This window comes from Nothobranchius furzeri, chromosome 12 (genome assembly GCF_043380555.1).
Source record: "Nothobranchius furzeri strain GRZ-AD chromosome 12, NfurGRZ-RIMD1, whole genome shotgun sequence".
Classification (NCBI taxonomy): domain Eukaryota; kingdom Metazoa; phylum Chordata; class Actinopteri; order Cyprinodontiformes; family Nothobranchiidae; genus Nothobranchius; species Nothobranchius furzeri.
Window position 1 is genome coordinate 47,324,802 of NC_091752.1, and position 14,992 is coordinate 47,339,793.

The following is a 14,992-nucleotide window of genomic DNA, read 5'->3' on the forward strand; positions in this document are numbered from 1 at the left end:
TTAGAAACACTGGTGCAGATGTCTGCTAACACACACACACACACACACACACACACACACCTATCTCCAGCGGTCAACGGGCAATTAGGCGGGGTACACCCTTGACAGAGAGCCAGTCCATTGCAGGGCAGCACAGAGACACACAGGACAAACAACCATACACACACACACTCACTCACACCTAAGGACAATTTAGACAGACCAATCAGCCTAACAGTCATGTTTTTGGACTGTGGGAGGAAGCCAGAGAGAACCCACGCATGCACAGGGAGAACATGCAAACTCCATGCAGAAAGATCCCAGGCCGGGAATCGAACCCAGGACCAGCAAGGCAACAGCTCTAACCACTGTGCCACTGTGCAGCCCATTATCTATCATGTTAAACTAAATGTATGATGATGTTGCATCTACTGAAGATCACATGGGTCATGCACATCGACATATACATATATGGACAATGGGTTTCCATAGGCTCCAATAACACGTTTATGAAGAAAAATGGGAGGTGGCCACCACCGCCATTTTGACCGTGTCACAGGTTCCGTCAAGCCCAGACAATTCCACAAAAGGGAAGAGAGATGGAGCTGAGGGTGTGGCTGTAAGGCTGGACGACACCCGGTCGAACTAGCTACAAGCTAACCCAAAGCTAACGCGGAGGTGGGAGCTAAGCTAACAGAGGTAGCAACCTAGCTACAACTGGAGTTAACTGTGCACAACACCAGAGCATCTGAGTCAGAGATACGCCGGGCTGACCGCTGGGTAAAACAAGCCCGCGCAGCAGACAGGAGCCGCGATCAGACAGAGATGCGCCGAGCTGCGGGGAGGGGAGAACCAGGTGGAAAACATCGGTTTCCATCCAGAGCTCCACAAGCCGGCAGCACATGCAGCAGACAGGAGCCGCGGCGATCAGAGATGCGCCGAGCTGTGGGGAGGGGAGAACCGGGTGGAAAACAGAGGTCTCCCGAGAGCTCCACAAGCTGATAGTCGGAACCCAGCTCCACCAACCTGTTATATTTCAACCCATTTTCTAAAGTGCAGCATTATGTTAAATGCACGGGGTTTTACCCTATTACATTTAAATGTCATGGTTAAACAGTACATGTTAAAATCTAAGCTCAGCTCGGCAGTGACCTAAAATACATAAATATAATTTTACTTACCGAAAAAAATGAAGTGGAGACTCCTTGGCTGCTCTATTAGTACAGTTAATACCACAGCAAGTCATTTTGTCCAACAATTGCACAAATAATATCCAAAAAAGAATGCACAAACGCTACAACTAATGGTCTAACTTGAGAGACTGAAAAAGACGGAACAGTTTTCAGGCAAGACCGAGGCTCAGGCTAAGGCCTTTCCACGGAGCTGCGGTCACATGGGTCTGATGCTCATTAATTATACAGAATTTTAGACTTTTAATACACAAAGAGAAGAGTGAGAAAAAAGTTCACCCCCCTCAGAGTTATCATGAGTGTAAACTAGATCATTTAAACCAAAAACATGTTTTGGTACCAGGCTGTAAACATGTTTATCTCTGCTATGAAATTGGTATTTTTAACATATGTGGACTGAACATGCCTGCTGTTCTCGGTGTCTTCACTGTTATGGATATATTAACTATTTAGCATCAGTCAAGTTATTACAGTGGTGACAAGGATAATCCTTAAAGAAAAAAAAGGAAGACCCAGTTGCGGAGCGTTTCGGAAGTGGTTACTTGAAGGTAACTGAACACGACGTGGGCAGGCTAAGCTAAGCTTACGTGAGCTAAGCTAATGTGAGCAAAGCTAACGGCATCGGAGCAGCATGGCAGCGTTCATTGGGAACATTGGAGAATACAAGGAAGGACAAGAGGATTTTGAGTCGTACCTGGAGAGGTTTGAGCAATGGATGATTGTAAATGAAGTGGATGATGGCAAACAGGCCAACGTTTTTCTGTCTGTGATTGGCGCTGAAGCTTATGGACTGTTAAAGAACCTCTGCATACCAGATAAGCCTAGTGGCCTCTCGTATGACGAACTGAGCGGGAAGTTAACAGCTAATTACAAGCCAAAGCCACTAATTATAGCTGAACGGTTTAAATTCCAAAAAAGGAACCAGCAAGAAAATGAGTCGGTGTCGGATTATGTAGTGGCATTAAAGCGTTTGTCCACACATTGTGACTTTGTTCATCATTTAGAAGAAGCACTGAGGGACAGATTCGTCAGTGGGTTAAAGGTGGAGGCAATTCAGAGAAAATTGCTCACTGAACAGGATTTGACATTTGCAAAAGCATTTGAACCGGCTCTATCGATGGAAATGGCATCAAAGAATACAATGGAGTTTGCAAGTAACCTAAAAGGTCATTCAACTGTGAATAAGATAGACAAGAAGAGAGAAACTAAAAGTGCATGGCAAACCAACCCAGCAGGTAGCGGGTGGAAAAGTAGGGTCAAAAGTGAACATTTCAACCCACAGAGAACAGCGCACCAGCCCTGTTACCGATGTGGTGGTAACAATCATGCAGCACAAGGACGCAGATTTAAAACCGAGACATGCCGGAAGTGTTCAAGGGTGGGACACATGGCAAGGATGTGCAAAACAGAAAATAGGCTGGGAAACACACAGTATGTGGCTGAGACCAGCAGTCCAAAGGACACGGCAAGAAGTGAAGCTGAGGAGGAACTGTTCATGAACACGGTGTATTCCACTTATACTGTGGGGAAGGGGAAAAAGGATATTAAAGTAACTGAAATTAGAAGAAACCCCTATAGACAATGAGGATTTGCTCACTTCTGACACCAGCTCCCAGCGGATGAGGGTGGAACTGCAATTTATTTCATTTCCGCATTGGGACTCAATTTCTGTCCCGCATTGTGGGGGCTTGGTCATGCACCGTGGAGTTATTAGTTATTAGGGCAAACATGGCTGGAGTCTAACAGTATTGACTCATATCACCGATTATACTGTAATGTCTCAAGTCTCTGGTTGCTCATTTATCAGTATTATTTTTGGGCTACTGTTGCCATAACCCACACCTAACAAACTCTTAACTTTTTCAACAGAATCGCTCGTAACGGAGTATTTACAAGCATGGCAAACAGGAGCAGAAAAAAATGGAACCGGAACAACATTTCTCACCCGTTGAGCTCGCCTTCAAAATAAAATGTTAACCCTATAGTTTACTATTCAAACTCTTACAATATGTTTGAGATAATTTGGCCACTCTGGCTATCCGTAGATGTTTCCCGATAACACAGGGGAGGGAGGGGTTTGGCTTGTCTCCCCAGTAGTGATGGGAATTCGTTCTTTTGGCTCAGCTCACCAAAAAGAGCCGTCTCTTTTGGCTCTCAAGTGGCTCCTCAGATTTTCTGTTGCGTAGAGTACATTTATAACCAAAATAATGCAAAACTACAGTATATGTAAAATGATTTACTAATGTAAAAATTGCAATATATCAAATATTTATCATTTCTACGGATTTAATAACTGAATACTTTAAGAAATCTCCACTTTCCGACTGCCGGCGCTCATTTTCTCACCGTCTTCGTTGCACTCTCCTCTCTCTTGCTCGCCTTTTTCCTCCACCTCATTCCCTCTCGTCTCCCTCCACCCGCATGTGCTCTGCTGTGTGTCTGAGTCTCATCCTCCCTCTTTCTTAGAGCCCTAATTGTCATGGTCTGTGTCTCTTTGTGTTCCTCTTGTGTCCCCTGGTCTTTAGCCCTCCAGATATTCCCTCTCAGGTCCTGTGTTCCTTCAGTCTCCCCACCATAATTTCCATAGGTCTATTATTCTAGTTTTGTGTGTGGTGTGTGTGTGTGTTTATGTCCTCCTCCAGCTAGGTGTGTGTGTGTGTTTATGTCCTCCTCCAGCTAGGTGTGTGTGTGTGTCCTTTCCCAGTTAGGTCTGGTGTCCTCTCCTGCTCCTCTTCCCTGATTAGTTATCACTTTCACCTGGTTCTCTCCCCTCACACCTGCAGCTCATCATCCTCCCATTATGCCTCAGTGTATTTAAGCCCTGTCTTGTCTCAGTGTCTTGTCGGTCCATTGTTGTATTGTATGTCAACGTTTTCTGGTGCTCTGTGTGAGCCTTTTGTCTCGTCCCCAGACTTTGTGCTCTAAGTGAGCTTTCGGTGTCCTGTGCTCCAGGACTTTTGGATTTTTGATTTGCAGCCTTTTGGATTTATTTTTGTTGTCATCCTACAAATAAAAGGATTTATTCTTTACATCAACTCCTGCCTCGAGTCATCCTGGGTATCTGCATTTTTGGGTCCTAACCATCCCCTTAACGTAACAGAAATGGACCGACCAACCAGGACCCAGCGGACCCGGATGTACCCTTTTCAAGGTGACCCAGACTCCTGTAGGACTTTTTTATTGGACTTGGTGAGATTTTATGATACGGACATGTTGGACATGGACCTGATTATTAACACAGTGTTCCTCCTAAGGGGAAGAGCCCTGCAATGGGCCAGCCATTATTTAGATCAGAATCCTATTGAGGAGTTAGTTTTTTGGGACTTCGCTGAGGATCTGCAGGATGCTTGCAGCAGCCCACAGTTTCCCTCCTTTTCTGAGGATTATAATCTGTCAGCAAGCGCTGTAGTAAGAGCTGCCTTCTCTGCATCTAAGAAGCACCACACCTCCACATCTCCGCCTGGTCCTGACAGCGCCACCTCCCCGTCTCAGACCGTCAGAACCGGAGTCATCTCATTTTCCATTGTCCACGTTGGTGCTGTCTCAGCATTTCAGATGGGCTCAACCACCACACCCTCATCTGGTCACAACAGCGCCGCCGCATCTTCTCCGGTGGGCTGTAACCCCTCCTCCTCGACTGAAATCGGCGCCATCTTTGTTTCTCAGATGGGCCGAACCACCAAACCTTCACCAGATCCAGTTGGCGTTGCCGGCGTCATTTCTGCACCTCCTAAGAGCCGCTCCCGAGGTCGACGTCGCCGCCATCACCAGCAGTCTCCTGAGGCCAGAGTTGTGCCGCCTATTCTAGAGGCCCCTGCTCTGCAACCCAGGACTAAATTAAATAAATCCTCAGACACCAGAGCTGTGCCGCCTACCCAAGAGGCCCCTGCTCTGCGACCCGCATCTGAACTCCTTCTACCATCTTTGTATCCTGCCTCAGCGGTGGTCCAAGAGGATGCATCGTATCCTGCTTCGGCAGTGGAGGACGCACAGGCTCCGGTCCAGCCCGTCCACAAAGCTCCGGTCCAGCCCTTCCACGAGGCTCCGGTCTAGCCCTTCCACGAGGCTCTGGTCCAGCCCTTCCATGAGGCTCCGGTCCAGCCTGTCCACGAGGCTCCGGTCCAGCTCTTCCACGAGGCTCCGTCCAGCCCGTCCACGAGGCTCTGGTCCAGCCCGTCCGAGAGGCTCCGGTCCCTCCAGTCCAAGGGTCGACGCCTCCAGTCCAAGGGTCGACGCCTCCAGTCCAAGGGTCGACGCCTTCAGTCCAAGGGTCGACACCTCCAAGCCAAGGGTCGACGCCTCCAAGCCAAGGGTCGACGCCTCCAAGCCAAGGGTCGACGCCTCCAAGCCAAGGGTCGACGCCTCCAAGCCAAGGGTCGACGCCTTCAGTCCAAGGGTCGACGCCTCCAGTCCAAGGGTCAACGCCTCCAGGCCAGAAGTCGACACCCCCAGGCCAGAAGTCGACGCCCCCAGACCAGAAGTCGACGCCTCCTGTCTCAAAGTCGACGCGTCCCGTCTCCAGCTCTGGAGTAGACGTCTCCAGCTCTGAAGTAGACGTCTCCAGCTCTGAAGTAGACGTCTCCAGCTCCAGCTCTGAAGTAGATGCCTCCCCGTCTCAAGTCTCGATGTCCCCGTCTCAAGTCTCGATGTTCCAGTCCCCACAAGTGTCCCAGTCTCCACAAGTGTTCCAGTCTCCACAAGTGTTCCAGTCCCCACAAGTGTTCCAGTCCCCAGTGTCCCAGTCTCAAGTGTCCCAGTCTCAAGAGTCCCCTGTGTTCCAGTCTCAAGTGTTCCAGTCTCAAGAGTCCCCTGTGTTCCAGTCTCAAGTGTTCCAGTCTCAAGAGTCCCCTGTGTTCCAGTCTCAAGTGTCCCAGTCTCAAGAGTCCCCTGTGTTCCAGTCTGTCCCAGTCTCAAGTGTTCCATTCTCAAGAGTCCCCTGTGTTCCAGTCTCAAGTGTTCCAGTCTCAAGAGTCCCCTGTGTTCTAGTCTCTCGAGTCCCAAGTGTTCCAGTCTCTCGAGTCCCAAGTGTTCCAGTCTCAGTCCCTGTCTCCAGAGTTCCAGTCTCAGTCCCTGTCTCCAGAGACCCTTCTTCGTCTGCTGAAGTCCCTTCCTCGTCGTCCTCCTCCAAAGCCCCCGATCCCCAGGGTTTCCTGTTCCCACCTCCTGGTTCCCCGTCGCTGGCCCCCTAGACTTCCCTGGTCCCGCCTCCTGGTTCCCCGTCGCCGGCCCCCAAGACTTCCCTGGTCCCGCCTCCTGGTTCCCCGTCACCGGCCCCCAAGACTTCCCTGGTCACGCCTCCTGGTTCCCCGTCGCCGGCCCCCCGAGACTTCCCTGGTCCCCCGTCGCCGGCCCCTGAGACTTCCCTGGTCCCGCCTCCTGGTCCCCCGTCGCCGATCCCTCTGAGTCTCCTGCTCTTTCCTCGCCCGCCCTTGTGGGTTGTTTTTGTTTGGGCCCTCCTCTGCCTCCCTGTGTTTTTTGGTATCCTGTTTGGTTTTTGTCTTTTGTTTGTGGTTTGTCTTGTTCTCGTCTTGGGCGTCTGGTATCCGCCCCTTAGAGGGGGGGGGGGGGGGGGTGTTTTGTCATAGTCTGTGTCTCTTTGTGTTCCTCTTGTGTCCCCTGGTCTTCAGCCCTCCAGATATTCCCTCTCAGGTCCTGTGTTCCTTCAGTCTCCCCACCATAATTTCCTTAGGTCTATTATTCCAGTTTTGTGTGTGGTGTGTGTGTGTTTATGTCCTCCTCCAGCTAGGTGTGTGTGTGTGTTTATGTCCTCCTCCAGCTAGGTGTGTGTGTGTGTCCTTTCCCAGTTAGGTCTGGTGTCCTCTCCTGCTCCTCTTCCCTGATTAGTTATCACTTTCACCTGGTTCTCTCCCCTCACACCTGCAGCTCATCATCCTCCCATTATGCCCCAGTGTATTTAAGCCCTGTCTTGTCTCATTGTCTTGTCGGTCCATTGTTGTTTTGTATGTCAGCGTTTTCTGGTGTTCTGTGTGAGCCTTTTGTCTCGTCCCCAGACTTTGTGCTCTAAGTGAGCTTTCGGTGTCGTGCTCCAGGACTTTTGGATTTTTGGCTCGCAGCCTTTTGCATTTATTTTTGTTGTCATCCTACAAATAAAAGGATTTATTCTTTACATAACTCCTGCCTCAAGTCATCCTGGGTATCTGCATTTTTGGGTCCTAACCATCCCCTTAACGTGACACTAATAGACCATATAGATTAAGTGCAGTATGAATATGTATGTCCAGATCTGTGGGAATATCAAATCAACCTCCCCATGGTAATCAGAGGTGGAAAGTAACGAATTACATTTACTCACTTTACTGTAATTGAGTAGCTTTTTTGTATATTTGTACTTTTTTAGTCGTTTTTAAAATCTGTACTTTTACTTTTACTTGAGTAAGTTTTTAAAAAAGAATTGTAATTCGCTACATTTAAAATCATATCCGTTACTGGGTAAAAATAAATTGTAGGCTTAATAAATAAAAAATATTGCGTGTAGCAGCGTCAGAACCGGAAGAGACACCTGCATGAGCACCGCGTCTAAACCGTGGGGGTGTGGGTGTACACTTCTGCTCCAAAACATCAGTTCAGTCCCTGTGATCCACTCGCTGTTTACCTCCTCTCTCCCTCCTCTCCTGTGGGTTGGAACCCGCACCTTCGCGCACCGGTGTGACGTCATCAGAATTCTGCTCGGTTCGATAACCAGACTCGGTTCCGTGTTTGAAATGCGTTTCCCTGCAGCTCTGCACGGAAGCGGCAAAATAACATTTAGCGCTCATAACAAGGAATGATAGGGAAAAAGTGGTTTTGCTGACATTACTGCTTAAAATCATAACTGCTTTCTTTTAAGTAAAACACCTGTTGCTTCATTAAATGCAAAGTGTTATCCTGTGCCAGCTTTGCCGTCTCAACAGAGAGGACAACGACCTTCCTCAGATCACGCTGCTCTGTGTTATCGGGTTACACTCCCATGAGAAACAGAATATTGACTGAATGCACCTGGTTCTGTATGATGGAGATGTGGCTTGTTTTTACTCCCTACGTTAAACAGCTTTCCACCTGAATGTCTTAGGAATGTGATGTGTGTGCATTATTTGTGTGTGCTTGGTATCCTAGGAGACGAGCCTGTAACTCTGTAACTCGAGAAGGCCCCGCCTTCTTCGTCCTGTCTTTCAATAAAACTTACTGCGGGGCAGAGAAGGTATGACGGAGACCCGGAGGGGGTTTGTGCCATGTCTTCCCTCCGCTGTTCGGGCCACACAGTGTTAAACGACCTCCCTCCTCTTTGTGTGTGTTCATTTCAGGTTTAAGGAATTTAAAAATAACCCAACAAACCTGATCAACATGTTTTAGATCTATGTAGTTAAAATGTTCTGCTGAAGGTGCAGTCTGGGGTGTGTGTGTGTGTGTGGGGGGGGGGGGTAGTGATGGGGTTTCCTCACGTCGGTGAAGTCTTGTGATTCTGAAACGGCGGGACATGGTTTGGTTCTGTAACTATAGAGCGGAGCCTGAAGAAAGGGGCTGGACCTTCCAGTGTTTTTTGTTTAAATGTACCTTGAAGCCTCAGTCATGTGACTAAAACTCTTCTTCTGTGGTGTCAGCTGATCTATCAGTAAAAAAACAGACTGCTTCATAAAACAAAGATTTAATTTATAATTCATAATTTATACAAACTATCTGCAGACAGGCGAGTCACCTGATTGCATCAAACAACACAAGAAATAATGAAAACGATGTAGAGTCGTCGGCCCGGCAGCCAGAAAAACTAAAATCTGTTTTTGCTACGTCCTGCAGGTCAGAGAGATCCCGTTACTGTGGTAACCATCAAGCTAGGAATGTTCTGTGAGAAAAGTCATGTTTGTTTAAATGAGGCGTTAAAAGGTTGTCTGGTCATGCAGTGACAGGATGAGCTGCTCCAAGGAAATCCCTGAAAGAGCAAAAGGAACATCATGATGATGTCATTATCACAATCAGAACCTGTGTCGGGCCAGTGTTGGTACCTGAGGATATTTGGCAGCTCCGGGCTCCTGTAGATGAACTTGTGTTTGTAGGCGAGGGACGATGGGAAAGAGACAAACTGGACTTTGTGTCCACTGAGACTCTTGGACTGAGACGCCAGGTGATACAGCTGCAGGAGGACAGAGACTTTTTAATTTCTTATGTAACCTTTATGAGTGGATGGAGAACTCATTCTCATTTACAACGAGGATCTGGCCCAGAGGCAGCAACAGACACATAGTTAGCTTCTCATCAGAGAACAACAGGTAGAATAAATCAGTGCAGACTCAACCCATCCATTGAACCCACATTTTCAGCTACTTCCATCAGGAAGGAGGTACAGTTCCATTGTCCAAGAAAGGTGTCTATAAGAAATCATTTGTTCCCACTGCAATTACAATTTTGAATTCTTAAAGTTTTATTTATTTATTTACGATGATAACATTTTAATACCTTTTAATTGTCTTTTATATATTTGTGTGAAATGGATTGTATTGTAAGGTGAGCCATGTCAAAGGCGAATTTCTGCCTCAATTCGAGGTGGACAATAGTCTGTCTATCTATCTATCTATCTATCTATCTATCTATCTATCTATCTATCTATCTATCTATCTATCTATCTATCTATCTATCTATCATCTATCTATCTATCTATCTATCTATCTATCTATCTATCTATCTATCTATCTATCTATCTATCTATCTATCTATCTATCTATCTATCTATCTATCATCTATCTATCTATCTATCTATCTATCTATCTATCTATCTATCTATCTATCTATCTATCTATCTATCATCTATCTAAAACAGTCAGACATAAAGACAAAGGACTGTTCTCATATATAATATGTCCAAGCAATCAGAACACACCTAAAACAGTCTTTAAGTACTCAGAAGCAGGAACAGTGACCAGAAACTATTGATCACCATGAATTATTGAACGTAGATAATGGAATGTAGGTAGTGAGCTTCAGTGGTTTCTGCAGCTCATTCCAGTTGTTGGAAGCAGCAAACTGGAATGAGGTGCAGCCAAAGGAGGTGCAAGCTTTGGGAATAACCATAGAGATGAAGTTACTGGAACGTAAATGGTGCTGGTTGTTGGAAGTGATGAGTAATGAGAGAAGATATGATGGGTTCTACCGATGATTGTTTTGTATATGAACTGATACCGATGTAACATCCTGCAGGAATGGAGTGATGGCCAGTTAACGAGTGAGTACAGATCACAATGATGAGTAGGATCATGAGCTGGATCTTCCTCCTCTTCAACTAAGTAGGCTGGTGGCGCCACCAGCAGGCAGCGGCTGGTAGTGCTCCGGCAAACTCAGTGTTTTTATGGCGTATTTTTTAATGTGCGTGATTTAGTTTCACCAATTAGTTATGACGTGGATTACTCAGGACATGCAAACGTTGTTAGAAATCTGGAAAGATAGCACGATCCCCGTGAAAAGTCCGCTTTTAGAGGAGCTATGGAACCTGGGATTGCTAACTCCCCCACACCCTGCCGAGGCAGGGAGACTCATCCAGCCAAAATGCAAGCGCTGCGAACATAAACAAAAGTGTGCCGGCGTTAGGCTAAAAGCTAACCCGTTCCGACCGGCACTTCCATCCATCATGCTCTCCAATGTTTTCTCCCTGGACAAGAAAATGGATTATCTGTGGCTACAGCATTCAACCCAGCATGAAGTAAAGAACTGTTGAATCCTCATCTTCTCGGAAACGAGGAGGTGCATGAACTCAGCTGAAATGACTCGTCACTGCTCACCACAGCTGTCGCCCATTCTACCTCTCAAGAGAATTTTCCTTGATACTTATTATAGCAGTTTATCTTCCACCAGATACTAATGCTAATATAGCACTAACAGAGCTGAATCAAGCTATCTATGCGCTTCAGACTGCACACCCAGAAGCTTTTCTTGTTGTGGTTGGTGACGTCAACCATGCAAACCTCACGTATCTTTGTATTAATGCTGACAGGTAAACAGGTGCAGTTCCATGTGCAGACCTGTAAGCAAGGGTAAGATTTTCAAACCGAACTTTACCGGCAACCAGTGAAGTGCCGCCAGCACTGGCGTAATGTGTTTCCTGCCTCTTGTGCCCGTGAGGAACCTGGCCGCTGAGTTCTGAACCAGCTGAAGACGTGATACTGCATTCTGGCTCAGACTGGCATACAAAGGATTACAGTAGTCAATCCTCAGGACAGTCCTCACCAAATTCCACCAACATGTCAGCTTTCCAACCACAGAGAAGAGTGGCCTGGATAAAGTTTACACGAATGTACACAGGGCCTACAAGGCAGCCATGTGCCCACACAGTCTGGCCGAGTGGGGCTGTCTCAGCACTTCAGGAGTGCACCACGAGAGTCAATGAGAGCAGTATGTGCACATCTGAGAGAGAAAGAGATGCTGCTTTCTGGTCTGGAGATAAACCAGCTCTCAGAATAGCCAGAGTCCACCTCTCTCGCGCCATCCGACATGCAAAGCATGCACATGCAAAAAGATCCAAAGCCACTTCCACAACACAAAGGACTCAAGCAGTTTATGGCGGGGTACAGTACAATCCTGCACCAAGCAGCTGTGATAGAGATACCACACTCCCTGAGAAGCTAAACAAGTTCTACACACGGTTTGATGTACTGAACAACACAAAAGAGAAGAAAGACACGCTCTCTATTACTGACCAGACCATCTCTCTGCCTGTGGCCGACGTGAGGAGAACTTTTACCAAAGGTCAACCCATGCAAGGCTGCTGGACCAGATAACATTTTGGGTCGTGGTTCTGAGACTGTGCTATCAGCTGGCTTATGTCTTCACTGACATCTTTAAAGAGCAAGTCACCCCCTACCAGAGTCTAACTCCATTCTCTCTTCATGTTTAAAAAATCCAACAAATGCTGTTGCCTGGCAGACCCAGAGGGCGGAGCCGCTAACAAATACACACACACACAGGCTCACCACAGCATTGTGACATCATAATGTACCAGTTTACATCATAGTATACCTCTTAGCTAATAGCGGTGGCAGATTTAAATTCAAATGCAGTGCAGAGTTTTTACCTGACAACGGCACAACACTGACAGTTATAGGCAGAAAATTAAAATTTTAACTAAAATGCACTAAAGTGCAAAACCATGGACTACACGTTTCTGCAGCATGATTAGACACTCGTTTATTTAGTTTATCAGGGGAAAAAAGTTGATTTGGGGGTGACTTGCTCTTTAATTCATCACTGAGCCAGACAATTGTTCCAGCGTGCTTCAAGTCCACCACCACCATCCCGGTGCCAAAGAAGTCCTCAGTATCCTGGTTGAATGACTTCCGTCCTATCGCCCTGACCTCCATCATCATGAAGTGCTTTGAGAGACTTATCATGACACATGTGAAGAGCAACCTCCCTTGCTCACTGGATCCACTGCAGTTTGCATACTGGTCAAACAGGTCGACCGAGGATATTATTTCTACTGCACTTCACCTTTCCCTCTCCCACCTGGATAAAGAGGATGCTTACGTCAGAATGCTGTTTATAGACTTTAGTTCAGCATTCAACACCATTATCCCCCCAGAACTGTTCGACAAACTCAACGAGTCGGGACTGAGTACCTCTCTATGCAACTGGGTACTAGATTTCCTGTCAGAGAGGTCCCTGTCCGTTCGAATCGGTAATAACATCTCCAGCACTAGTAGGCTGAGCACAGGAGCTCCTCAGGGCTGTGTTCTCAGCCCACTGTTGTTCACTCTTCTGACACGACTGCACCACCCTACACAATTTTAACAACATCATCAAGTTTGCTGACTACTCAAACGTGGTTGGACTCCTCAGCAGCTACGCCGAGTCAGCGTACAGAGATTAAGTTCAGCAGCTGGTGCTCTGGTGCAGCGAGAACAACTTGAATGTGGACAAAACCAAGGAGATGACCATCGATTTCAGGAAGATCCTGTCCATCCACATTCCACTTAGCATCTGTGGTTCCATGGTAGAAACTGTAAACAGTATCAAGTTCCTGGGAGTTCACATCTCAGATGACCTCACCTGGTCCACTAACATCATCTCCATTACCAAAAACGCCCAGCAGCGCCTCCACTTCTTGAGATCCCTGAATAGGGGCAAAACTCCCTCCTCCCATCCTCACTATGTTCTAACGGGGCACCATAGGGAGCATTCTGGCCAGCTGTATTCTCATGTGGTTCAGCAACTGCCACGTTGGTGATCTCAGCAACCTACAACGGATTGTTAAAACAGCTGCCAACATCATTGGAACACCTCTCCCTATATTACAGGACATCTTCCACAATCGTTGCATCAGTAAGGCCTCCTGCATTGTGCGTGACTCCTCACATCCCTCACATGGACTATTTTCTCTCCTTCCATCAGGCAGACGCTATCGCTGTGTTGGGCCCCGATCCTCCAGACTGCGGAATAGCTTTTTCTCACAAGCCATCACTCTTGAATTCAGTAACGGAGATCCCTCTTCCCCCCACACACTCCCATGTAAATCATTTATTTGCACTTTCACTGTCCCTGTAAGACATGCTGCTCTATGGATAATTTATTTTTGCTGTCTTATGAACAACTTGGGCTATTGACAATTTTTGTATGGTCAATCTTATTCCAGTTGTTAAATCCCTTTAAATCTTTTTAAATCTAAGCAATTATAAATCAATTCATTAGCTTCTTCTCATTATTTTATATTTATTAGCTTATTAGCTTCTATTTTGCAATGAGGAAACAGGAGCCACGTCATCTTGTCTCTCTGTATGCTCTATTGGATATAGTAGAGAATTTTACTTGGACTTGACTTTGACTAGTGTCACCAGTGACCAAACAGGTTGCTGAGTGTTAAATGACATCAAGTTTATGAAGAATATTTTTCTAAGCAGTCCTATAAATGATGTCACCATAATCTAAGATAGAAGGATTGTCCTTTTGACCAAGGTTTGCATTGCAGAATGAGTAAAGGATGACCTGTTGCTATAGAAACCCAATTCTTGACTTGACTCTAGAAAGTGTAATGTCACAAAATGGCCTGATTTTGAGATCCCACAGGTCAAATGCACAGCCAGGTCAACTTACCCTGGCTATGACACATCCTAGCGACCTTCAGACCGGCCATCTTTAGCACCTCTCTAACCAGAAGGATTTTGACATGTTGTCAAAACCTTAAACCTTTTTCGCACCTGCGAAGCTGAACAACAACATAGTTTTCCTGCAGAACAAAGCTGACTCCAAACTCCTTTAGAGTTATTTTTAAGACGCTCAGTTTTATCCATCTGTCGTGACCCGAGAGACATCTCCGGACTGAAAGAACTGGAACATTGGTCCTCTACTGCCCTCCGGTGCCAGCGGTCATCCAACCTCTCACTTTCAGATCCACCAAGAGGGTCTCTTAATCCGGGTAAAGTGGACACACAGATAGTGTCTGAATGTGGTTCTGATAATAACATCTTTATAGTTCATTTGCAAACCAAATTCTTCCCATCCAGAACTCAGCTCTGAGAAAAGAGATTCGCAATACATTATATTCACACATAGGTTCCAGACTATCCTTTAGTTTGCAACAACTCACAGTAAATAATAGTTTAAACAATTTGTCAAGTCTTAAGTGTTTGTAAATAAATTCTTACTTTGTTTATAAACTTGACTGTTTCCTGAATCAAAGCGAAGTGTGTACGATCCCTTAATAATTAAAAGAATCCCAGGATCTTCTAATTAATCATCCTAAGACCAAGCACAGGATATTGTAATTATATAGAGTATCACAGCTATTGGTCACAAGTAGTGGTAATAATATTGTAACGTGATGAAGGAACCTTTTCTCCCCTCTAACA

The 14,992-nt window shown here is 46.3% G+C and overlaps 1 protein-coding gene across 2 annotated transcripts in view; it reads right to left on the bottom strand.

The window, feature by feature from the left end:
- Positions 1 to 8,795: 8,795 nt before the first annotated feature.
- Positions 8,796 to 14,992, bottom strand: part of abhd12 (abhydrolase domain containing 12, lysophospholipase) — a 40,722-nt gene continuing 34,525 nt past the window's right edge. For both annotated transcript variants that reach the window (XM_054750431.2, XM_054750432.2), the window contains exons 11-12: positions 9,167 to 9,294; positions 8,796 to 9,093 (exon numbers count right to left, since the gene is read on the bottom strand). In XM_054750431.2, coding sequence (XP_054606406.1) covers positions 9,057 to 9,093; positions 9,167 to 9,294 — 165 coding nt within the window. In that variant the 3' untranslated portion in view covers positions 8,796 to 9,056. The remainder of the gene's footprint in view (positions 9,094 to 9,166; positions 9,295 to 14,992) is intronic.